Genomic DNA, 26,529 nt, shown 5'->3' on the forward strand with positions numbered 1-26,529 from the left:
TTGATCACTTAACACTTAACGAAACACGAAGAGAACACTGCACATAACAGTCTGGAGATATCACTGAACACACATCATACATAACCTGGAGAGATCTCTGAACACAGTAGAACCTGAAGAGATCACTGAACAACAGGACATGAACATGATATATAGCATACACAGCAGAACTTGGCACATCAATAACAAGACCTGAACATAACATAGCAAAAAGCTGAACATGAGAAAATAATCACCATAGAAAATCAACGTGACATAGCACTTGCGACAGTTTATTTGTTTGTTTTGTTTAACAACAACACCACTAGAGCACATTGATTAATTAATCATCAGCTATTGGATGTCAAACATTTGGTAATTATGACTTACAGTCATCGGAGGAAACCAGCTACATTTTCTTAATGCAGCAAGGTATCTTTTATATGCACTTCCCGCAGACAGGACAGCATATACCACAGCCTTTATCCAGTCACTTGCGACTGAACCTGAACATGACGTGGCACACATAACAGAACCTGAAAGTGACATAGTACACACATCAGAACCTGAAGAACATGATAGAACATACATACAACATACCATTATCATGACATAGCACACACAAGAGATTTAACATATCACTCTCAACAGATGCAGAAAATAATTTAGCACACACACAGAAACCGGAGGATTGATCACTTAACACTTAACGAAACACGAAGAGAACACTGCACATAACAGTCTGGAGATATCACTGAACACACATCATACATAACCTGGAGAGATCTCTGAACACAGTAGAACCTGAAGAGATCACTGAACACAATAGAACCTGGAGAGATCACTGAACATGCAACAGAACCTGGAGAGATCACCGAACACAATAGAACTTGGAGAGATCATTGAACACACAACAGAACCTGGAGAGATCACTGAACACATCATAACCTGAAGAGATCACTGAACACACAATAGAACTTGGAGAGATCACCGGACACACAACGGAACCTGGAGAGATCACTGAACACACAATATAACCTGGACAGATCACTGGACACACAACAGAACCCGGAGAGGTCACCAAATACACAATAAAACCAGGAATGTGCACTGAACACAAAACAGAACCTGGAGAGTACACACAACACACAACATACAACATAACCTGCAAAGATCACTGGACACACAACAGAACCTGGAGAGATTACTGAACACAGTAGAACCTGAAGAGATCACTGGACACACAACAGAACCCGGAGAGGTCACCAAATACACAACAAAACCAGGAATGTGCACTGAACATACAACAGAACCTGGAGAGTACATCCAACGCACAGCAGAAGCTGTAGGGTTTACTGTTCACTCAATATAACCTGGAGAGAATCCTGCATACTCAACAGGTGGAGATGGTATAGTGTTCACTACTTCTGGATTTGATATTCAGTACACACCCTCATTGGAAATGTAAACCCTATATCCTTTGAATGAGCTTCACTTGAACCCGGTGTATCCCAAACCAATAAGCTGCTAAACATAGTTTCTTCATTAAAGGATACCAGTTTCAGTTTGCTTAACAAATTCTGTTTGTCTGTTGCACTAGCTGATAAACCAGGTATTCTTGAAACTAGTGAAGTACACCCTGAGGCAGCAGAACCAGGAACTATCTGCAAAAGAACTCCCATGGCGCAAAGAACACGGAAAGAACACTGCACACAACATGACACCAGCTTTTTTGATGACTCATCAGGAACGAATAATTGCCTAGAAAAAGAGGTTTTGTATGGACAAGTCATCGGATTCTGATGCACCATCATCAAATAACATGGAGCACTACCGCCACAGTGTTTCTGCCAGATAGACATTTTTGGGTATGGCTCTATGGAATTGAATGCAACCACAGTCAACAGAGATATGGTTGGGGTCCTCCCTCAAAAATGGGTTAAGTTTAGGGTTAGGATTAAGAAAATCATACAGTAATGATAAGAGTAATTAATTTTGTCAAAAGTTAACATAAAAAATAAATTAAGCAAAAATATTTGGGTATGGTACTATGCCCATTTTACCCTCTGGCACAAACCCTGCACTAGATAAGATAAAGAAAACAAGGATTTCACGAGTCAGAGTAGTTTTTTCTCTCATTATCTTGTTCAGTTGGTGATTTTATTTATCGTATTATTATTAACGAAAGTAAAATAACTTTTTTCACGTAATATTTTGTTTAAGCGGTGATTTTATTAATATGTACTTCTACTTGTATTCCTTTTTGAATGTTTGCTTCTAAATATTTTCTATTTACAAGCTTTCTCCTTTCTAAAAATAAATTAGTGATTTGCAGAACTGAAATGTTTTAGAAGTGATGATTCTTTCAGAATAAATATTTAAATTTACTTGATAGTGTCCAATTTCAAAATATGTCACACCTAGTCCGATCTGTTTGTTTTTATTACCTACACTAAAATTGTGTTCTGGCAGAAAGCCTGATTTAGGACATTTTTATTAGGATTATGAACAATGATTATTCATTACATACATGTATTTGATAACCATGTCAAATTATATTTTGCTTTCTTTTCTATTTTTCTTGTTAGATTTGGACGTATTGGCCGTCTAACTCTGCGGGCTGCCATTGACCGAGGTGTGGAGGTGGTCGCCGTCAATGACCCCTTCATTGGACTCGATTATATGGTAATACTGTTGTTCATGGTTCACGTAGGTTATGGAATTTTCATCCACAAAGTCTTGGAACTTCAGTTAGGTGTGGGTGAGATATGGCCCATTTGGTAGAGCATTCGCTTGAGGTTCTTGCTCCATAGGATCGAACCACTAAAATGGTATCGATTATCTGATTTGCTCACTCTCTCTCCCTCCTTCTCTCCTCCTCTCCTCTCCCCCCCACCCCCCACCCCCCACCCCCACCCCACCTTCCCTTCCCAACCCGTGTTCCATGACTGGTATACATCAAAAGCTGTGGTATGGGAAGTACCTAAAAGATCCTTTCTACTACTGGAAAAATTATTGGGTTTCTTCTAAGAAAACAGGTCAAAATTGCCAAATGTTTGACCTCCAAATATCGATGATTAATAAATTGATGTGCCCTAATGATTTTGTTAAATGAAACAACTCATTTTTTATTTGGGTTATGAAAAGTTATGGAAACTGAACATGTTTTGATCATATTTTTTTCTTTTCTTAGATTGCATAAAAATCCTTGAAAGTTGGAATTCAGTTAGTAACAAAGTGTAACCCTGAGGGCTTGCTTGATGTGTGGTCGGTCCAGGATCAATACCCCTCGGTGGACCAGTTGGGCTATTTCTCGCTCCAGCCAGCGCACCACAACAATCATCCAGTAGCTGATGATTAATAATTCAATGTGCTCTAGTGGTGTAGTTAAACAAAAGAAACGTTATCTTTGAATGTAAGAAGTTGTCGCCAAGAGCAATTTTTGAAAAGAATTGCTGTGCGAAATGGCCAACCGACAACAATTTTGAGGCTGATTTTTGCAGCAAATAAACCTGCCTGAAAGGTTATTTTGTTGTACATGTATGTGGACATCTATCAAAGGTACAAATGTTAAGTACTGGCAGGTAGTGTACGCCACGTGGATACAGTTTGTTGTTGTAGAGGAGCTTTACCGACGGCAGTAATATTTATCCAGCAGCACTAAAGTGCCGTCTGTAATCCTGACCTACGATAATTCATGTCATATTCGAGCCCTGCTGCTGTTTGGCTTTAAGTTGGACAACTAGGTATATTAGCAATTTGGCATGTATCAGGGATTTATTCTGATGTTCTGCGAGTCCAAACATACATGTAAGCCCCTTCCCAAAAGAAAGTGGCAGAGAACATTCCCAGTTCCTGTGCTAAACAGTCCCAAAATATATAATTGAATGTTGTAGTAAATTAATTTAACACTGGTGCACCGATTCATTCAGTGGCCGAATTCTTCTCTCTCTCCCCCCCCCCCCCCCATGTTGGATTTAATAGCGCTAATTTTCCCTGGCAAAATTTCCTGATCAGTCTCTGTATATGTTAATATATTTAGCCGTATATATATATATATTTTGTTTTGAATTTCAAATGGGTGCAGTCTTCATGGTGGTTTACTAAAGTTAGTTTGTGTACCATATACATCATACTTCATGAATGGCAGACGTTTAGTTTGTTTGCACAAATATGTGATTGTTTGTTTTTTTATTTGCAGGTGTACATGTTCAAGTACGATTCCACACACGGACGATTCAAAGGCACCGTAAAGGTCCAGGGCAACAAGCTGATCGTAAACGATAAACCCATTGCAGTTTACGATAAGTTAGTATAGTAATATATTGACAGTAACTAAAATGTGTACATGTTAAGTACGATTCCACACACGGCAGATTCAAAGGCACTGTAAAGGTCCATGGCAACAAACTGATAGTGAATGATAAACCCAAAATTCTACTCATTTTCAAGAAGATACTATACTATATGTGAAAATTCTACTCATTTTCAAGAAGATACTATACTATATGTGAAAATTCTACTCATTTTCAAGAAGATACTATACTATATGTGAAAATTCTACTCATTTTCAAGAAGATACTATACTATATCTGAAAATTGGCTCAACCAAAATTTGTTCAGTGTCAGCCCTGCATGTACTTTGTTAACCTTTTTGAACTGGATTAATTTTTTACAAACACATTGAAGGGGCAAGCGTTTATTAATAATTATTAAAGGAGACCGGACACCAAAAGACATGTAGTGTGTAATGGATTAAGTTAATGGTAAACACTGCATTACTCTAACGCCCGGCTCGCTGCGAAGCACCGGTCAGCTGCGCGTCTTAGGTTTGGGGTAAAAACAAAAGTGGGCGGGATTATGCATAGATCTGAACGAAAGCGAGGCAATACGTCATCGGTAAGTTACCAAGCAATACCGGTACACGTGTTGATTCTTTGGTTGTGCCTTTTAGTCGTCTTTTTGTTGTCTCCAGGTTTATCGGAAATTTAATTTACAAGATAATTAGTGTTATTATATACTGTCGACGTAATTATATGATGGTTAACTGCAACAGTAACAGCAATGCATCCCAACATCATGGTTTCAATTTCCAAAAAAACTAAAGTTGTTTTAAAACATGGATACATTATTGTCGTCGAACGGGCTTTACACCAACTAAATACAACAGGTTATGGTACATTTACAATGTAAAAATTAAAACAAGTATGTACTTAAGATATACATTAAATAAAGGTATTGCAATTTGTTCACATACGAATATTTAAACTTCACATTTATTTATCTATAATTACCAAATTAATTTTCACCGACAGCCCATAGCGACTTCATACTAATGTCTCTTGGTCTGACATTGACGGACCGGGTATAAACTCTACATCAGATTTTGGTTGCAATGGCAAAAATTAATGTGATAAAGAAAAGCTCACAAGTGGGGGGGCACCCCTCACACACACCCTCCCCAGTTTCTACGGGCCTGTTTTATTACGTACCCTCAAATTATTTTCTGGCAGAAAACCTGGTACCTTTGGCAGAGGTTGAAACAATTGGTCGTCTAATTTTCGACTGTTACCATAAAATAATATAATTAATCACTTTTGGCATCTAGCAATTTAAAGCAAAATTAACAATAGTTACCACATGGAATAAGCATCATATATTATTTTGTTTTACCTGTAATATATTTTCATCAGGACTTCCTTCTTCCTCCATGAATGATTAAAGAAAATAACACTGGATATATTGTAATTATTTTTATTTTATTCCAATATATAACAAATGTGTTTTATGTCAGTTGGTTTGAAATCATGATTACAAAATCCTAAAGATAAAAGGAACTGGTTCCTAACCTCACCCTCTACATATTATCTACATTTGTATAGGCCTGTAGGAACGTTATTTGAAGTGGGGGTGGGGTGGGGGGGGGGGGGATACAGTCTAGTGAGGGATACAAACTAGATTTTTATCTTTATATCATCTTTATGCAAAGTAGTGAAAATTTAAAACATACATTTTCATCCTAGAGTTTGTGATGGAGAACAAGCCCCTAGGCCCCCCCCCCCCCCCCCCCCCCCCAACTCCCCAGTTCCTACGGGTCTGTTGTATTTTATATTAATAAATGCAAAGACTACATAATAATATTGTCGATAAGACATATTAGTTGTAAAGTGAGTGTCGGTATGTGGCAACATTATAATATTTTCTAACATTTCTGTGTTTCTGTACCCGGCTGTGGACGGTTTAGGCAGACTGGTAACATTTTGTTAATAATTAAAAATACACGGTTTAACCAAACACATTAAAACTTGGAGGGTAACTAGTTAAGAGAACAAAGTTCTATGTTAAATTATTATATCTTGCTTTGGTGAGATGGGGACGCTTTGCAAATGCGAAATCGGTCTATGGAATATCCATTGACATGTCATATTTACATCTATGCTGAACAAGATTTATGATGAAATATTATTAAATTTTGTGTGCTTTTTTTCTAATTAGGTCCATTTACTTCAGTTTACATTAAAAATGTCATAAAAAATTATGTTTAAAAAAATGCTTGTATGTTTCCTCGTCTTCGTCAGCAGTTGATTCATCCGAATTTTCGTCTAAGACATTTCCAGGATTAGGGACAAAGTCTCTGATAGGTGGTTCAAACTGATACGGTTTGATGCTATTAACACCAGCTGGACACAATTCTTCGTCACTCGAATCGCTAAGTTCGTCCATGCTGCTTGGTAGTTTCTTCAGTTTTCCTCTCATCGATGACGTCACGGGTCTAGCTCATCAATTATCGACAGTTTCCGTCAAACATCGGAGATCGGCAAAAAAAACAAAACAACCAAGACTGGCATGCTTAACTTAGTCAATAAGGGGAGCGCGGTAGTTGTGTGTTGTGGTTTATGACGGCAAACAATTCATTACGCCGTATATATGGTTTGGTGTCCGGTCTCCTTTAATAATAGTTTTACTTCACTGCACACCTGAAAATGTCGATAGTTATGTGTGGCTCTCTATTAGCGTGCTGTGCTGCGATTAAAACAAAGTATTTTGTTTGCAGGAAGGACCCGGCCGAGATCCCATGGTCGGAGACTGGGGCCACGTATGTCGTCGAGTCAACCGGTGTCTTCACCACCAAAGACAAGGCTGCTGTACGTATCAACTACAAGTTGTCCATGTACCAGTAACTGTTCTACTTCGGGCTGGATTCTTTTCACTTATTCATTAACTTAGGGCGACGGGGCGTGGCACAGTGGTAAAGTGCTTTTCTGATCCACAGTCTGTCTAGGATTGATCCTGTCAGTGGGCTTATTGGGCTATTTTTTCATTCCAGCCAGTGAACCACGACTTGTATAATAAATGTTGTGGTATGTGCTATTCTGTCTGGGATGGTGCATATAAAAGATTCCTTGTAACTAATGTAAAAAGTAGCAGGTTTTCTCTGTGTCTTACTGTATCAAAATGACCATATGTTTGACATCCAATAGCCAATTATTGACCTTTAGACTACCTGATTAATTTTTGACAAAAACTACGTTGAGTGGGTACAAGTTTATAATTTTTACTCACATATATTCACTTAAATAATTTATAAATACATAAAATAAAGTTCATATATGATTCGGTAAGTATTATTTTCGTGGGCTTTTATAATTTTTATATTTTAGATCAGTTAATGTTGACTAAAATTAGGCAAAAAATCGAAAAAGTCTTGTTTACTTTCCGGCATTTGTGGCCAGCTTTGCAGTATTTGTCTATTATTCCAATTAACAGTGGTTTTCTGAACAGAATTTTTTTTTTAAATGAACTACGGTTCATATCCCAATATTTGCTGATTTTCGTTGTTAGTAACACAATCAAATTTATTATCAAATTAGCTGTCACAATCAGCTATCGATCCCTGAAAATGACCACAACGTGCCACCATTGTTGTCAAGCGAAAAATACTTAACGAAAACAATTTTTTGAACTCAAAATTGACTTCTGTTTCCTTTTATACAAGTCTTTCCGGAGAGTGTCGTGTGCAGGAAATATGAATTGGGGAATGCACTGTATACAGTACAGTATGTCGACTGGTGTGACGTCAGGCAAGATATGAGTAGTCAGAAGGTTAATAAATCAATGTGCTCTAGTGGTATCGTTAAACAAAACAAACTTCATCAGTCTGCTCTAGTGGGGTAGGTAGTTAACAATACATACTTTGCTTAACGTGGAGTGCATCCAGTGTACCACAATTGTTCAAAGGCAGTGGTATGTGTTTTCCTGTCTTGAGAGAAAGTTGATATAAAAGATCCCATGCTGCATTACGAAAAATGTAGTGGCTTTCGTCCGATCAATGTGCACACTAGTGGAGGTGTTAAACAAAACACTTTGTTACAGGCTCACTTCAAGGGAGGCGCCAAGAAGGTGATCATCTCGGCCCCGTCGGCCGATGCCCCTATGTTTGTGATGGGCGTGAATCACGACAAGTACGACAAGAGCATGAACGTGGTCAGCAACGCGTCCTGCACCACCAACTGCCTGGCGCCACTCGCCAAAGTTATCCACGACAACTTCGGCATCGTCGAGGGTCTGATGACCACCGTGCACGCTGTCACTGCCACCCAGAAAACCGTGGATGGACCCAGCATGAAGGTAAAAGCTGTTGTAGAGTTAAACATACAAGACTTATATTCGAAACGGGCTTCATAAAAACATGTTCTTCAAAACATTTAGGCATATAATACCTGCACAAGGGGTAGTCTGGAGAAGATTTAATCATTAATCTATCGCATGCAAAATAAAATTTTGATTAATCCGTATGCATAGAGGAAATAATGTGGTAGTGCCACTAGACCTAAAACTAAGTAAGAGTAGCCTGTGTGACCCTATGTTAAGACACCAAAGAGTTGAATGGGTGGGACGTAGCCCAGTGGTAAAGCGTAGAGGAAATAATGTGGTAGTGCCACTAGACCTAAAACTAAGTAAGAGTAGCCTGTGTGACCCTATGTTAAGACACCAAAGAGTTGAATGGGTGGGACGTAGCCCAGTGGTAAAGCGTAGAGGAAATAATGTGGTAGTGCCACTAGACCTAAAACTAAGTAAGAGTAGCCTGTGTGACCCTATGTTAAGACACCAAAGAGTTGAATGGGTGGGACGTAGCCCAGTGGTAAAGCGTAGAGGAAATAATGTGGTAGTGCCACTAGACCTAAAACTAAGTAAGAGTAGCCTGTGTGACCCTATGTTAAGACACCAAAGAGTTGAATGGGTGAGACGTAGCCCAGTGGTAAAGCATAGAGGAAATAATGTGGTAGTGCCACTAGACCTAAAACTAAGTAAGAGTAGCCTGTGTGACCCTATGTTAAGACACCAAAGAGTTGAATGGGTGGGACGTAGCCCAGTGGTAAAGCGTTCACTTCATGTGCCTTTGTTCTGGGATCGATCCCCATTGGGCTATTTCTTGTCACGGCCAGTGCACCACAACTAGTATATCAAAGGGTATGGTATGTGCTGCATATAAAAGATCCCTTGCTGCTAATCGAAAAGAGTAGCCCATGAAGTCGTAACAGCGGGTTTCCTCTCTCAATATCTGTGTGGTCCTTAACCATATAACCATATAACCGTAAATAAAATGTGTCGAGTGCGTTGTTAAATAAAACATTTCTTACTTTGACCATATGTTTAACGCCATATAACTGTAAATAAAATGTGTGTGTGTCATTAAATAAAACATTTCCTTCCTTTCAAAGAGTTGGCTTAAAATGTGCCGAGGTGGTGTTACATGAACATTCCTTTTTATATAATAGCAATCTTTATACTTGGTTCATGTACTGAGTTATTCCCCTTTGATGCGGACATCTATAATGTTGGTGTAATATGACAGTTACGATTGTTCCAGCAGTTTCTTTCATTTGGCTCACACTTCATAGCGTAGGTTATAGGCTTTACTGTTCCAGCAGTTTCTTTCATGTGGCTCACACTTCATAGCGTAGGTTATAGGCTTTACTGTTCCAGCAGTTTCTTTCATGTGGCTCACACTTCAGCGTAGGTTATAGGCTTTACTGTTCCAGCAGTTTCTTTCATGTGGCTCACACTTAACAGCGTAGGTTAGAGGCTTTACTGTTCCAGCAGTTTCTTTCAGTTGGCTCACACTTCATAGCGTAGGTTATAGGCTTTACTGTTCCAGCGGTTTCTTTCAGTTGGCTCACACTTCATAGCGTAGGTTAGAGGCTTTACTGTTGCAGCAGTTTCTTTCATGTGGCTCACACTTCATAGGTTAGAGGCTTTACTGTTCCAGCAGTTTCTTTCAGTTGGCTTTCAGTTGGCTAACAGCGTAGGTTATAGGCTTTACTGTTCCAGCAGTTTCTTTCATGTGGCTCACACTTCATAGCGTAGGTTAGAGGCTTTACTGTTCCAGCAGTTTCTTTCATGTGGCTCACACTTCATAGCGTAGGTTATAGGCTTTACTGTTCCAGCAGTTTCTTTCAGTTGGCTCACACTTCATAGCGTAGGTTAGAGGCTTTACCAGCAGTTCTTTCAGCAGTTTCTTTCAGCAGTTTCTTTCATGGGCTCACACTTCATAGCATAGGTTATAGGCTTTACTGTTCCAGCAGTTTCTTTCATGTGGCTCACACTTCATAGCGTAGGTTAGAGGCTTTACTGTTCCAGCAGTTTCTTTCATGTGGCTCACACTTCATAGCGTAGGTTATAGGCTTTACTGTTCCAGCAGTTTCTTTCATGTGGCTCACACTTCATAGCGTAGGTTATAGGCTTTACTGTTCCAGCAGTTTCTTTCATTTGGCTCACACTTCATAGCGTAGGTTATAGGCTTTACTGTTTTTCTTTCATGTGGCTCACAGCGTAGGTTATAGGCTTTACAGTTTCTTTCATTTGGCTCACACTTCATAGCGTAGGTTATAGGCTTTACTGTTGCAGCAGTTTCTTTCATGTGGCTCACACTTCATAGCGTAGGTTAGAGGCTTTACTGTTCCAGCAGTTTCTTTCATGTGGCTCACACTTCATAGCGTAGGTTATAGGCTTTACTGTTCCAGCAGTTTCTTTCATTTGGCTCACACTTCATAGCGTAGGTTAGAGGCTTTACTGTTCCAGCAGTTTCTTTCATTTGGCTCACACTTCATAGCGTAGGTTAGAGGCTTTACTGTTCCAGCAGTTTCTTTCATTTGGCTCACACTTCATAGCGTAGGTTAGAGGCTTTACTGTTCCAGCAGTTTCTTTCATGTGGCTCACACTTCATAGCGTAGGTTATAGGCTTTACTGTTCCAGCAGTTTCTTTCATTTGGCTCACACTTCATAGCGTAGGTTAGAGGCTTTACTGTTCCAGCAGTTTCTTTCATGTGGCTCACACTTCATAGCGTAGGTTAGAGGCTTTACTGTTCCAGCAGTTTCTTTCATGTGGCTCACACTTCATAGCGTAGGTTATAGGCTTTACTGTTCCAGCAGTTTCTTTCATTTGGCTCACACTTCATAGCGTAGGTTAGAGGCTTTACTGTTCCAGCAGTTTCTTTCATGTGGCTCACACTTCATAGCGTAGGTTAGAGGCTTTACTGTTGCAGCAGTTTCTTTCATGTGGCTCACACTTCATAGCGTAGGTTAGAGGCTTTACCGTTCCAGCAGTTTCTTTCATGTGGCTCACACTTCATAGCGTAGGTTATAGGCTTTACCGTTCCAGCAGTTTCTTTCATTTGGCTCACACTTCATAGCGTAGGTTATAGGCTTTACTGTTCCAGCAGTTTCTTTCATTTGGCTCACACTTCATAGCGTAGGTTAGAGGCTTTACTGTTCCAGCAGTTTCTTTCACTCACACTTAATAGCGTAGGTTAGAGGCTTTACTGTTGCAGCAGTTTCTTTCATTTGGCTCACACTTCATAGCGTAGGTTATAGGCTTTACTGTTCCAGCAGTTTCTTTCATTTGGCTCACACTTCATAGCGTAGGTTATAGGCTTTACTGTTCCAGCAGTTTCTTTCATGTGGCTCACACTTCATAGCGTAGGTTATAGGCTTTACTGTTCCAGCAGTTTCTTTCATGTGGCTCACACTTCATAGCGTAGGTTAGAGGCTTTACTGTTCCAGCAGTTTCTTTCATGTGGCTCACACTTCATAGCGTAGGTTAGAGGCTTTACTGTTCCAGCAGTTTCTTTCATGTGGCTCACACTTCATAGCGTAGGTTATAGGCTTTACTGTTCCAGCAGTTTCTTTCATTTGGCTCACACTTCATAGCGTAGGTTATAGGCTTTACTGTTCCAGCAGTTTCTTTCATTTGGCTCACACTTCATAGCGTAGGTTAGAGGCTTTACTAGCAGTTTCTTTCATGTGGCTCACACTTCATAGCGTAGGTTAGAGGCTTTACTTTCTTTCTTTCATTTGGCTCACACTTCATAGCGTAGGTTAGAGGTTTTACCGTTCCAGCAGTTTCTTTCATTTGGCTCACACTTCATAGCGTAGGTTAGAGGCTTTACTGTTCCAGCAGTTTCTTTCATGTGGCTCACACTTCATAGCGTAGGTTATAGGCTTTACTGTTCCAGCAGTTTCTTTCATGTGGCTCACACTTCATAGCGTAGGTTAGAGGCTTTACTGTTCCAGCAGTTTCTTTCATGTGGCTCACACTTCATAGCGTAGGTTAGAGGCTTTACCATTCCAGCAGTTTCTTTCCTTTTGGCTCACACTTCATAGCGTAGGTTTGAGGTTTTACTGATTGCCATTAGTTGTGCTGATGATATTTGGTTTTAATTTTGTGTGTACTTGTTCCTAGAGTTACTGGTTTTAAATGTATGTACCTATAGCAGGCCGTAATCTTGCCTGCATAAAGAGCGGGCTGTTTTTTTTAGCCGAAAGTCCGTTCACTTTGCGGAGTTATTAGCAGTAGTGAGGAGTTAAAGTCGCCGTAATATTCTGGACCTAATCCGATTTCAAAAATAAAATCGCACCACAGACGTCTTAGACCTCAACTTGTCATAGCTCACTTGGCACTTTGACATCGTATGTTGGACAGTGTTTTTACTTTGGTGCCAGACTGTATCCTCGAGTAATAGTGAACAGGCCTATTAACAGGAAATGATTTATGCACACACGCACTGTAATGTATGATTGATTTGATGAACTAATGTTTTACCTTGTTCAATTTATTATCAAAATCAACCAACCGATGTTTATACTCATGCCAGTTTTCTGTTGTGAAGAGATTAAATACATGCGTAGTCTAATGTTGACATTCTTCGGATACACCTGTAAACCGGGCTATTGTTTTTCAAAGTAACGCGTGTCACGCTGTGTGTTGTGACCAGTCCAGCGTTGTTAATCCTCACCCACCTTCATTTCAGTAATGCCAGAAAATACCAAATAGTAATTTAATTTTAACATAATGCACATTAATAACATCACGTTTTTAATGAAAGTACAACTGTTCTGTATACATTTTTATTACGGGAAGTAGTATTTTATTTAGAAATTATTATTAGAACAGAGTGTAAAATTTAGAATTTTTCGATTGAACACTGAAACTGGGGAGATGTTATGAAATGTACTTCGCCTATTTTTATCAGATTTCTTCCCTTTCTCCTGGGAAGGGAGAAGTCACTTCTCCTACTTTTTCAGTTCTTGATTAGGGCCTGCTTATAGGTTATATAGGCAGGCTCAAAATAGCTGAAGGTGATCATGTTGCCTACAGCAAAAATCTTTCAAATTGGCATACATTTTATGAAAACTGACTATAGAACTTTTGAAGTTAATTGGTATACTAGTAAGGTCAGGTAAGGTCAAGGGTTTTACATGCACATTGAGAGAAAGCTGTTGTAGTGCACGCCTGTCATGGACGCAGGTGTCGACTTCCATCGGCTCTTCCATCCAGGACAGGATGTATACTAGTTGCATGTAATCCCTTATAAGCACCAAGTTCCCCCATAGACTAGTAAGCCAAATGTAATTTTTAGGTATGTCTTGCTAAATGCTAGTGAAAACCATCTAAGCAGTTTATTTTTTAAATATTTGTTTTTATCATTGTTTTCAGGACTGGCGTGGTGGCCGTGGAGCTTTCCAGAACATCATCCCCTCATCGACTGGAGCAGCTAAAGCTGTTGGAAAAGTTATTCCAGATCTTAATGGGTAAACTTAAAGGATATATCCAAGATATTTATTTGGCTTCCAAGTTCCCACAACTTCACACATCACAGAAGTTGACAAGAATGCCAGTTTTGTAATTTTACAGTCTGCTGAATGATTAATTTGTTCAGAATTTGATGCCATTAAGTAGATAATCAGCTTATCTTGCTACCATAAATTAATACAAATAATAAGAGCGGAAGTACTGGATAGTGATAGAAATGCTGATGCCGATCAATTTTGTTCGTTTTTTGTATCGGCAATGCTGATTGCCTAAGTCAAGTTTTGAGAGCTGAATAATAATCTTGACATGGAAATACTTTTCTACTGTTTAGTGAACACAGGTTGTCATGTTTTGCTTGGGATGGGGTAGGTGGTGACAGGTGACCTTACAGAAATCAAATTAGATTCACATGTTTATTTCACGGTAATATGATTGCCATAGACTATTGAGCCATGGCTGTGTTGACACACTATGTTCTATCAAGTTTTAAAATTCATTATTGTCCACACACGGGTAGAATTAAAAAAAATTCAGGGCACGGCCATTTTGGCTTTAGGTTTGAGGACGTTTTTGGGGCACCAAGGCCAGTGGGCAGGGCACCAAGGGCAACATTTCTTTCAAGGGTAGGGCACCAAGGCCACTTTCTGTAAAGTTTTCACTGATGCGAGAGAGATGGGGTTCCATTCCACAGGACACACAATGAATGAAATAAAGTAAGTGATGATTTTTCTCTCAACAAACGAGTAATTTTAAGACTAAAACTGTAAGCGAAACAGAAGAAAAACGGTAGTAAATCGTTGATTTTAGCAAAATTTGAAAACTAATTGTAATAGGTTTTTCAAATTTTGATTCAAACTGGCAATTCACTACAGTTTATCTTAATTTTTCCCTTTTTTATAACCAGATTTACTCTTTATATTTGGAAAAAAAACTTGAAATACACAGCAATACAGCCAGTTTACAGTGTTTTGCCAGCCAAATTGCTTCAGTCGATCACGTGACTCGGCGCGTGACGTCACCGTGAAACGTCCTATTAAAAAAAGTGCGTCTCTCCCATTATCGCTTTTAGATCTTGGCTTTGTAATTCCCTTGTAGCCGGTATTGTTTTTATTTTGGAGCCAATCAATTGCTCAATCAAAAACTCCCTCTTTTAGGGAAATACTTTATTTTATAATTTATACCCTTTTGACCTGAGCACAGAAAAAAATATTTAGTCCTGACATATAAATATTTATATTTCAAAATGTTAATAATAAAAAGTCCATTAATTCAATAAATGATTATTAATAAATGATTATTATTAAAGCAATAGCAGTCTATTTTGCCTTTTCTCCCACATGATCTTCCCTGCGCAGAAGTCTTTATAGAGCGACTGCACAGTTACTTCTCGGCGACCAAGTGGTTCTCGGATCTGTGGCTTGTAAACAATAACAATATGGCTGCGCCCATCGAAATTGCATGTCTGAGAGTCACCAATAATTTCTTTGGATTTCTGTTCTTATGGACGAATACACGGCAAGTGACAAATGCTGCAAAGTTCAATTTAGTTGGTACCAGGCATGAGAAGGGCACTAGGGCATACAAGGAAGGCAACCACGGCTACTTATGGCCGTGGACACAGTCCAATTTATCAGGGCACCGCGTCCAGTAACAAGGGCACCTACGGCAATAGCCGTAGTGCCGTGGGCCAAAATCGATCCCTGTCCACATCAGGCAGATATATATTCTTGAAGAGAGTGCTGAGCTAAACGTAAAACAAGTAATTAATTGATACTAGGAAGCCAATAAAATGCACAATTTTTTGTCACCTTTAGTTTGATTAAATTATCTACCATGACAGCTTGTATTTTGATTTTCACAATTGTTCATCATTGATTGGGTTGTTTTTTTTCGTTTGCAGAAAATTGACTGGAATGGCTTTCAGGGTACCAGTCCCTAATGTGTCCGTTGTGGATTTGACAGTTCGTCTGAAGACTGGGGTATGTTATTAGTTGAATATCACTTTAAATTGATGAGATACGCTGATTACTCCTTAGACTAGGCATGCTCTGATGTTAATCTCTCTCTTAAATGAATGGGAGTTCAATGTTCATGTTAAGAATGGCATGTTCTTGTTTGATTATCAGTTTGAACCAGCTGGACGTAAGTATGGCTTCAACATTGAGTATGGTTAGAAATGAAAAGCGGTCCAAGCCAGGGTTGTTTTTAGGTTGTAGGGCTAACTCGGGGTGTAGAGATAATTTCGCCAAATTATCTTTTAAAACATAAAAAATCTATCATTATTTTGCCACCAAATATCAATCATTATATGAAAGTATTTTTCTAAATTAAAATATATCTAAAATTGGTGATTTTGACAGGTGCCAGAGCTAGCCATGGGCTGGAGTGTGTACTGGGATGTGGATTCATCATCTATATCAGCGTTAAACAGTGATAGCTAAATCACTTTGCCACCATTACATCAGCCATAAATATTTACTTTGTTCTAGGCATCCTACGAAAAGATCAAGCAGACCATCAAGGAGGCCTCCAACACTTCCATGAAGGGAATTCTGGGATACACCGAGGATGACGTCGTTTCTGAGGATTTCAAGGGAGACAACAGAAGCAGTATTTTTGATGCCAAGGCTGGCATTGCTTTGAATGACAACTTTGTCAAGCTAGTTTCATGGTAAGAAACAAATTTTAAAACTTCACTTTGTGTCTCACCTTTATGAGAAAAAAAGTTTGTTTTATTTAACGACGCCTCTAGAGCACATTGATTTTTATCTTATCAGGTAATGGACGTCAAACATATGGTAATTCTGACATATTTGTTTAGAGGAAACACGCTGCCGCCTAGGCTACTCTTTCCGATAAGCAGCAAGGGGTCTTTTATATACACTTTCCAACAGACAGGGCAGCACATACCACGGCCATTGATGAACCAGTTGTGGACCACTGGTTGGAATGAACAATAGCCCAAATTGCAAATGGGTCTACTGAGAAGGATCAATCCTATGACCTCACCTTTACGAAGGTGAGATCTGGGTATTGATTCACCAGAGGGAGGCAGCACTGGCATCAACTATCTTACTTCCGCATTTAGATCAGGACCCATATTCACAAAAAGGTGTAAATTTACGTCTACGACCAGCACTTACGTCTGCTGTAGATTTACGTTTACGTGCAAGAAGCACCTTATTCTCAAAGACGGTCGTAAATGTAAATGTAACTTAGTTGGACGTAAATCTACGATTTAACACTCTCACTGGAGTAATTAATAAAAACACGTTAGAAACGATGGCTACAGGGTAAATAACAAATGCTGTCTGCTGACAATAACATTGCGAACAGTGAACCATGGCATTTTGGTATTGGTGGGGATCCGCGTTTTGGTACGAACTTGAGGACATTTCTTAAAAAGGAAAAGATAACTCAGGAGAAATTGGCCGAGTCGAAAACATCCGTTCGATCACGAACAAAAATATGTTCAATCCGTGGGCGTTCGCCATCGCAAACCGCTTCATTTATTGGAAATACTGCTAGTTTTCGTAAATAATAGTAAATAACGGCGATCGTGCTTGATTTATTATATGTACACAACTTATGTGCAGCGTTAGTTGCAACCTGAGGCACTCTTATATTTACGTCCAACTTTACGTTTTCGTTGTTTCGTGAATAGCTCTTCAGTCGTAGATTTACGTTTACGTGTAAAACTAGGCTTACGATGTTTTGTGAATATGGGTCCTGTTTCTTAACAGTTAAGTCCTAGGTCAATGAAATTTTGTTTATAGTTGCACCTGATAACGTTCATCACAGTGCACTGAAACATGTTATGGTAGGGGAGACTTAATTCCATTGATTTAATTTGTAATTTAATGAATATTAGTGTTAGTTAAAGCAGCCGTCTGCCACTTCAGTCTGTAACATGTACTTCAACAGTTAGTTTTGTTTAATAACACCACTAGAGTACATTGATTTATTTAATCATGGGCTATTGGATGTCAACCATGTGAAAATTTTGACATAGTCGTAGAGAGGAAACCCACTACATTTGTTCCATTAGTAGCAAGGGACAGGATAGTACATACCAGTAGTGCGGCTCTAGCTAAAACAAGCAATAGCCCAATGTGCCCACACAGGTTTTCTATTTGGTTTCCCCCCTCTCTCTCTCTCTCTCTCTCTCTCTGTCTCTCTCGCTCTCTCTCTCTCTCTCTCTCTCTCTCTCTCTCTCTCTCTCTCTCTCTCTCTCTCTCTCTCTCACTCACTCACTCACTCACTCACTCACTCACTCACTCAATATTCATCAGCTTCCCTAGATATGTGAACAAATCCTTTCTCTATTCTTACCGCCAGTGATATTTGATTCTGGGATGTTGATGATCAGTCATTCCTTTCCTTTATTGCAGGTACGACAATGAGTACGGTTATAGCAACCGGGTCGTGGAGCTGCTTCAACACATGTTCACCAAGGACAAATAAGTGGAAACTCGCGAATAGAACATTTTAAAAAACAAAACATCTTCAGTCTTAATACATGATGCATTATGCTCAGTGTTAGCAGAAACCTACTTAACGGTAGTGTGTATACACTGTATTATCTTATTATTTGTCCATAAATTACACAGGATTCTGTTCGGCATATCGACATTATAGTTAAATAATTGACAATTGTTATTACTATTGTGTGATTTATTTCTGCTTTTACAATTGATTTACAAAGGTAGTTTAATGCCTTGAAATACAGGGATTTCAGCTCAAGAAAATATTCAGATTATTTAATTAATACATACATCAGTAAACGTTTGTTTTTCTATTAGGTGCTAAAAATTTAATTTAATATTAACATATACTTTTAAATTGGGGGTTCTAAAGAATAATTGTTTCTTTTTATCCCTACAGTATGCAAATATGAAGTTCGATTTGTTGGTGATAATTACACCTGTGGCCTCAACTTGTTCCCATTTATCCCAATGCCCAGTGGTTTCCCAAAGAATATGGTTTGTTGGTATCAATTCCTGGATTTGTTTTCACCTGTTGTATGTTTAATTCTGCACTACATTCGATACTACTTGAAACTTAAAAGAATTTCAATAATTTAAAAAAATATTCATAATTGATGTTCATCAAGAGGTGTACTGTTTAAAAAGTGTACATTTAGACATAATGCAGGTTTTTGTCCGTGTTAGTTATTTGTGGGTATTAGAATGGTAAGGCGATGTTAAAAGTACTTGCAGTATGGTTCTGAAATCTGTGTTGACATCTTGTCAACCATGTGGTTAAAAGTATCATTATGTATACTTTGTGCAGTATTTGCATGTTGCCTATTTAGTAGTGCTATTATTATATTTTTTTCCTTTTTAAAATGATTTTTCTTTGCTGGAAGTTGTTTATCTAGCCTAATAAAGGATTCTGTATACATTTTGTCAGTGTGTGTTTGTTTCTGTTGTGTTGACTTTCAAACTAGAGAAGGTTGAAGCTATATGGTATTAAGACCTGTAGCCAGGATTCTGTATACATTTTGTCAGTGTGTGTGTTTCTGTGGTGTTGCCTTTCAAACTAGAGAGGGGTGAAGCTATGTGGTATTAAGACCTGTAGCATGAGTGGGGGGCATTGCACCTTGTAAAACCATTTTGTGCATGCCTCAAGTATGCTCCCTTTAAGACACTAGCTGGCAACAGTAATGGTAATGCGTATGTTGAATTTAATTAAAGGCACAGTTACACAGTAGTTGAGCTATTAAAGGCAGTCACACTGATTATGTGACTTTAAATATACATTGGGTGTACATGTATGTTCCTATTCAACACTTACTAAAATAAGCAGTTATGCTCGCATTTTGAATGGCTAGCTTTAGCTCAAAAATGTACTTTGTTTTTTAAAATATACTCTGGCATAAATAACGGGCATTTCACTGACATTTTCTAATAGAAATGTCATTAAGCATGTGGACAAATAAAATATTGGTAACAACTACTGAAAGAAGATATTGTTCAAATCTGCAAGACAATATTCAGTGAAATTCACATTGCGTTACTCCTCCATATAATGTAGTGGTAATATTTATTACTAATGGGATATGACCATTATGTAGCTCATTGAATATGCAAAATTCGGCACAAACTAAATGTGGACATTTTCAGTCGTTATTTGGAGAGCCATTTAGTAAGTTAACTCTGATCCTGTTATTTAAAGGCTATAATGTATAGAGGATTCATCACAAGTGTTTTTTAATATGGAAAATATCAACAGTTTTATGTTAATTGGTAGGGTGATATTTTACATATTAAAAAACACGAGTTGCAAATTCTATTTATCCTATAACACTTCTGAAATAACATTTAATTAAATTTTTAGTAAATCACAGTACTAAAGTCGCTGCCATCGGCAATAAGACGACGTCATGATTAGCACAAATTAGTTTGACATCGCGCATTTGAACAAAATCTTTGAAAAGGTTACTCGGGTATACAGGTCTTGTTGGCTTGTAAGCAAATGACCCATCCACAACAACACATTACCTAGAGACCGTGGAAATTTACATACCATTATTAATTGGGTTAATACACTAAATTTTTACATGGGTTTATGACATGGATATCATGGGTAAGTTGTGGGATAAATGTCATTTTGACAGTAATTTATGTGTACCAGAAATCTAAAAAAAAACTTAATTTTATTTTTACTCTATGGAATGAGAGGTTGGGGGAGAGTGAGGCTTCTACCAAATTCCTTTGATCTGTTACTGCCAGCAGCTGCTAGAATCGGTGGAAACAGACGTCCTGTCCTATCGCTGTGAACTGTTACTCAAGACTCCTCTTTACCATCATATATGCACGATCGTGTAATATACCTGCACAGAACTAATACCTGTGTACAAACCATGCCAACAAGCATTTACTATAAAATATCTGACAAATTTAAGTCGTAGGCGTACATGCTTCCATTTTTGAAGGGGAGGGGGAGAGGTGCAGTCAAAGTGAGTAGAGGGTAAAATCAACTTGGTACTTAGACATAACATACAAAGAAGTTTGTTTTGTTTAATGACAACACTAGAGCACATTGATCAATTAATCATCGGCTATTGGATGTCAAAACATTTGGTTATTCTGAGACGTAGTTAGAGGAAACCCAGTACATTTTTTTTTCTAACGCAGCAAGCGATATTTCATATGCACCATCCCCCAGACAGGATAGTACACATCAGTCTTTGATATACCAGTCGTGGTGCACTGGTAACATACAAAGAGTGCAATAGGTGGTATAAATGTTGGCTTTATGTGAACTGCCCACATTGTTCATGTATCACCGAGGTATTAGGACTTAGTCTTGCTTCAAGCTGATCAGAGGTACAAAGCCATTCAAACAAGAAGTCTGTTCCCGAATTAAACAAATCTGGGTGTAAAACTAAACAGCTGCTAACTAATAGTCCATCCCACAATGGACATCTTTTCTTTCATACTAACGATTGTTTTCTAAACTGCACACAAAAGTAGTGTTGTTATTATTTTCAAAATACTTTTACTTTTCTTCTTACGTCAAACCAAACTGAAATATTTTTGTAGGAGGATGGAGCGGACAAGAGAGAGATGTGGCATCCAAACATCATCCTGTTTATGTCAGTGATGATAGTTGGAGAGTCTATTTCAAAATATAATCTTTGCAAATTAAAACTAAAGTTAATAAGTTTTTTCGCAAAGCCGGCATTTATACATCTTTTATATAATCTAGCAACTTTTACATAATACACACAGGCAGTATAGACATGTAACAATTTTATTCAACCATACATAAAATAAATAACAATTTAAATAATACATATTTTAATACCCAGTACAATGATAAATATATAAGATAAAATAAAATAATGAAAAAATTGGAAATTACTTTTTAATACATCTGAATAACACAACCTTATAACAATTTAAATGGTAACCGTCTACGTTTTTTTATCAATGGATACGCAGCCAGAATAAATATGATAACTGAAAAAATTATGAGCAATTGAGAATTCGTCCAGGGCTGTTCTTCAAACATCAGAACTTCCTCCTCAGCCCGGTACGCAATCCTTTGAGAAACAAACTGATTCCTGTTCATCGTGATTTGAAATCCCCTGTTCAAAATAATACTGAGCGCCGACTGGTCAAACATGTGACAGCCCGTCGTCATTGGGCGTCGCACGTGGAAACAGTATGAGGTCCTAGCGCCAGAGGGCGCAATACAGTCTTCATTGAGCGAGCAAATGAGCCATGGTTTCATCACGTGACTCCACGTGGCGTTCGACCCGAACACGACTATGACGTCAGTGGCGACCATTAACGCGTCACTAAAGGCGCATCGAGATTCTTGCAGAAATTTAAAAGTCTGTGGGAATGTGTAGCCGAGCACATTCCTGGGAGTTGCCTCCCCTAGAGCGGCGTCCCATACGAAGAACTCCCTGTCTCCTCGGTGTTTGAGAATGTTTAGAGAAGTGAAAGATTTGAGGCGCATGCCTGGGTCCATATAGATGGCAGACCCAGCTTCGTCGATGACATTCTGAAAAAAAATAAAAATAATAATAGCCTATTTCACATAGCAATTGTGCACATACTAATTCCTAGACGCTATCAAGGAACTTAAGTAGGATTACGCAACAACACCTAGTGGGGTGGGGGGGGGGGGGACGACATTGGACTAATTTAGCTTTATCTTTAGCATTACGAACAAGTTGAGGATTTCCATTGTAAACATTGTAAATGTAAAGCGCTCGCCTGATGCACGGTCTAGGATCGATCCACATCGGTGGGCCCATTAGGCCATTTCTTGTTCCAGTCAGTGCACCACGACTGGTATGTCAAAGGCCATGGTATGTGCTATCCTGTTTGTGAGATGGTGCATATAAAAGATCTTGCTATTAATGGGAAAATGTAGCGGGTTTCCCCTCTAAGACTATATGTCAGAATTACAAAATGTTTAACATCCAATAGCCAATAGTCGATGATTGATAAATCAATGTGCTCTAGTGGTGTCTTTAAACAACTTTTGATGGAACTGTTGCAGAGCACATCGGATGTACAGAAATGAACCAGAAACTTAAGTTTTAACCAAAAACAACAGTCAGTAGTCAAGTGGTTTCTGAGAAATATGGGGCCGAGAAATGATTTTTGTATTGGCAAATGAGTACTCGATTCATTAGTGATATTATTGCTACCACAACATTATTTTTGTAGAGGGCCAGGCTGATGTTTGCGGAAATTAATCGAACCTGGCTTAATCTGGGGCCTAATTCACAAAGCTCTCTTAGGTTCTGCTAGACAACAAAGTATCCTCTTTGCAAGTCTTTTAGCATTGCACTGCGAGATCGCAAGGTTACGAGAGTTTTGTGAATTAGGACCTAGGGCAGCAACATTTATTCATATTAGCATTAATACCAAACAGTTATATGGGGTTACAAACGAATCACTACACATTTGTAGATGGATTACTAATACTGCGAGTAGAATGATGAAAATGTTCAGGCCAAATCATTTTGCCTGAATATCTCTATAGTTTTTTCCCAAATTTGAGTATTTGTTCCAACACTGTGGATGGTAGTTGCCCTCTCCGTCCTCAGCCCCACCCCCACCCCATCTTATCTGCTTATGATAACAACTGGTTTCTATGTGCTATGACTATTTGAATGACCACATGTACCTGGATTATGATTGGCTTCCAGGCATTCAGTGCCAGGTTGGCCACGTGGTCGGGGAAGGCACTGAACTGGAATGTCCGCACATCGCAGTCACAATATTTTTCAAGCTGTAAAACAAAACATTAAACATTAAAAAAAAAAAACACACACACACACAAGAAAGAAAACACTAGCATTCATGATTGTTTTTAAAGACTCCAGATGATGCTAAAATATTTTTGTAGTATAATAATTATTGACAACAATGTCTTTGCAAGCCAAAGAAACTATTTTCAGTTCTTCCAAAACCTTAATTAGCATCCACTTCTACCATGAAACAACATTTGAAGCAATTTTATTTTGACCTTTACTACAACACACACTCAGTCAGTCAGTCAGTCAGTCAGTCTCTGTCTCTGTCTCTGTCTCTGTGTGTCTCTGTGTGTGTGTGTGTGTGTGTCTCTCTCTCTCTCTCTCTCTCTCTCTCTCTCTCTCTCTCTCTCTCTCTCTCTCTCTCTCTCTCTCTCTCTCTCTCTCTCTCTCTCTCTCTCTCTCAATACCAAATAGACCGTAGCACTTACAAATTCCCTCTTTAATAAACGTCCAGTATCACAGATTATCAAACAGACCCAGCTAGCACTTACCAATTCCCTCTCTCTCGTATAAAGTCCTATATCATAAATTATCAACTGTGCTTCTTTCAACTCGGGGATGTCTTTCCGGAACTGTTTAATCAGACCCTGGACTGAGAAAAACGTCTTGGACGAAACGCCCGTCACGAATGGCGGCAAACCATCGTGAGACGTCTGCTGCTCAACGTGCGCCATTCTCTCGGGCCTGAACCTCAGCAGATAGGGGCCGGCGGTGCCACGCGGGTACCTCATTACTCGCTCCAGGTTGACCGAGAGCTGGGGGCTGAACTGGGCCTGGCACGTGCCCTCGAGGTCGGTCTCGTCTGCGATGCTGGTGTAGAGGGAGTAGAGGCTGACAGCGTGGTACACAACGAGGAAGATGACCACCCAGAACACTGCCGACATCAGCATCAGGCCGATGCTCACTGGAAACGACCGATGGAACGAGCCCGCCTTGTCGAAGAATGAAACATCCTTTCCGGCCATGTTCTGTAAAAGATAATGTAATACTGTTTTGTTTTTTGTTTTTAAATTTTTAATTTTTTTTAAAAAAGTCAATGTGAATTAAGCACTTCTTGTCTTTGAATGTTTCCAGACATGCCATTATTGTCATGAATCAAAAACGTATAACTATTGTGGTGGTGGTGAGGGTGTCAACCGAATCCCTTCAAAAGTTACCGAGTCGTTGGAATAAAACATAAGTGGTTGATTACTGAATGGGAACCTATATCAGTACTTATCGACAGAATGAAATGCTTAGAACCATTCTGCAATGTTTCTAAATGGATAGATGGATTATAACGTAATAAATACATGGGGGAGGGTAGATATTTTATTCAAATAAGCAGGCGTTGATCCAGGGGATTGAGGTTGCTAGGACTGTACACACCCCAAGAATTTCGAAGAGCCCCCAAAACTCATGTGTAGCAAATGAATATGTTAACGAATATGTGTGTTAGTGTGTGTGTGTGGGGGGGGGGGGGGGGGGGGGGGTCCAGCACTATCTTCCCTCAGGGTTAGGGTTAGGGTTCCTCAGCTTTATGTTCCATCAGGGTTAGGGTTTCTCAGCTCTACTAGTATGTTCCCTTAGGGTTAGAGTTAGGGTACCTCAGCTCTATGTTCCCTCAGGGTTAGGGTTAGGGTTCCTCAGTTCTATGTTCCATCAGGGTTAGGGTTCCTCAGCTCTATGTTCCATCAGGGTTAGGGTTAGGGTTCCTCGGCTTTATGTTCCCTCAGGGTTAGGGTTCCTCAGCTCTATGTTCCCTATTATGCATGCTGGTGTTCTTTTGAATAATGTAGGTGCTCTCTAGAGATGAAATTAAAGTTAAAATTTGTTTTTGTTTAACGACACCTCTAGAGCACATTGATTTATTAATCATCGGCTACTGGGTGTCAAACATTTGGTAATTTTGGCCTGTAGTCTTAGGGAGAAACCCGCAACATTGTTTTCTTTTATATGCACGATCCCACAGACAGGATAGCACATACCACGGCCTTTGATATACCAGTCGTGGTGCACTGGCTAGAACGAAAAATAGCTCAATGGGTCCACCGACAGGCATCGATCCCAAACCGGCAACGCATCAAGCGAGCGCTTTACCACTGGGCTACGTCTCGCCCATGCCCAAACTGGCGCATATAAACACTCGTTGATCAATGTGCTTTAATGGTGTCGTTAAACAAAACAAACTTTAACTTTTGAACACTCCGTGAGTCAATTATTGAGTATTTATATCTATGACGAACACAAATCGTTATGGATGTCCCAGGCTGTACATTTCCTAAAACAAATCAGTAACTGTGTAACGTACCTTTTTTAACGTAGCCAGCGGAAATTCTAAATCTAATTTAGACGGTTTTAAATTATGTCGAAAATCCATAGCAACTTGCTGCTGCTGTTAGTTTTTCTTCAGCTCTCTGCTTCTGGTGTACACGCAAAACCAAACGCGTGTGTTTTGACGCACATGTTGAATCTTGACCCCCGTGTCATTCTCTCACCCGAGCGGGTATGTCATTAATTATACGTTAAACACAGTTGTCTCCCTTGTGCTATGTGTGGATTTCGTCGATTTATCAAGGCTTGTATTTTGGCTGGTTTATTGAGTCGAGCAGTCAACCGAATCACCGTTGTATACCGCTAAGACTCCATCAACAGTTTACTCGTTGCTATGTTTGTTAGCAACGGTTGTTTAGTA

General features: G+C 39.1%; 2 protein-coding genes across 2 annotated transcripts in view; one reads left to right on the forward strand and one right to left on the reverse strand.

Annotated features, from left to right (window-relative positions):
* Nucleotides 1-19,477, forward strand: part of LOC121389934 (glyceraldehyde-3-phosphate dehydrogenase-like) — a 32,330-nt gene extending 12,853 nt beyond the window's left edge. Inside the window, exons 3-10 of the mRNA XM_041521603.1 lie at nucleotides 2,568-2,664; nucleotides 4,181-4,287; nucleotides 7,034-7,124; nucleotides 8,353-8,607; nucleotides 13,976-14,070; nucleotides 15,972-16,050; nucleotides 16,561-16,742; nucleotides 18,463-19,477. Coding sequence (XP_041377537.1) covers nucleotides 2,568-2,664; nucleotides 4,181-4,287; nucleotides 7,034-7,124; nucleotides 8,353-8,607; nucleotides 13,976-14,070; nucleotides 15,972-16,050; nucleotides 16,561-16,742; nucleotides 18,463-18,535 — 979 coding nt within the window. The 3' untranslated portion in view covers nucleotides 18,536-19,477. The remainder of the gene's footprint in view (nucleotides 1-2,567; nucleotides 2,665-4,180; nucleotides 4,288-7,033; nucleotides 7,125-8,352; nucleotides 8,608-13,975; nucleotides 14,071-15,971; nucleotides 16,051-16,560; nucleotides 16,743-18,462) is intronic.
* A 2,338-nt stretch (nucleotides 19,478-21,815) lies between these two features.
* LOC121389933 lies at nucleotides 21,816-26,328 on the reverse strand. The gene is made up of 4 exons (XM_041521602.1): nucleotides 26,146-26,328; nucleotides 24,347-24,823; nucleotides 23,726-23,830; nucleotides 21,816-22,588 (listed from the first exon to the last, which is right to left on the reverse strand). Exons 1-4 carry the CDS (start codon nucleotides 26,212-26,214, stop codon nucleotides 21,968-21,970), a joined length of 1,272 nt encoding a protein of 423 aa, XP_041377536.1. The 5' UTR covers nucleotides 26,215-26,328; the 3' UTR covers nucleotides 21,816-21,967.
* Between the last annotated feature and the right edge of the window lie 201 nt (nucleotides 26,329-26,529).

This window comes from Gigantopelta aegis, chromosome 15, assembly GCF_016097555.1.
Source record: "Gigantopelta aegis isolate Gae_Host chromosome 15, Gae_host_genome, whole genome shotgun sequence".
Taxonomy (NCBI): Eukaryota; Metazoa; Mollusca; class Gastropoda; order Neomphalida; family Peltospiridae; genus Gigantopelta; species Gigantopelta aegis.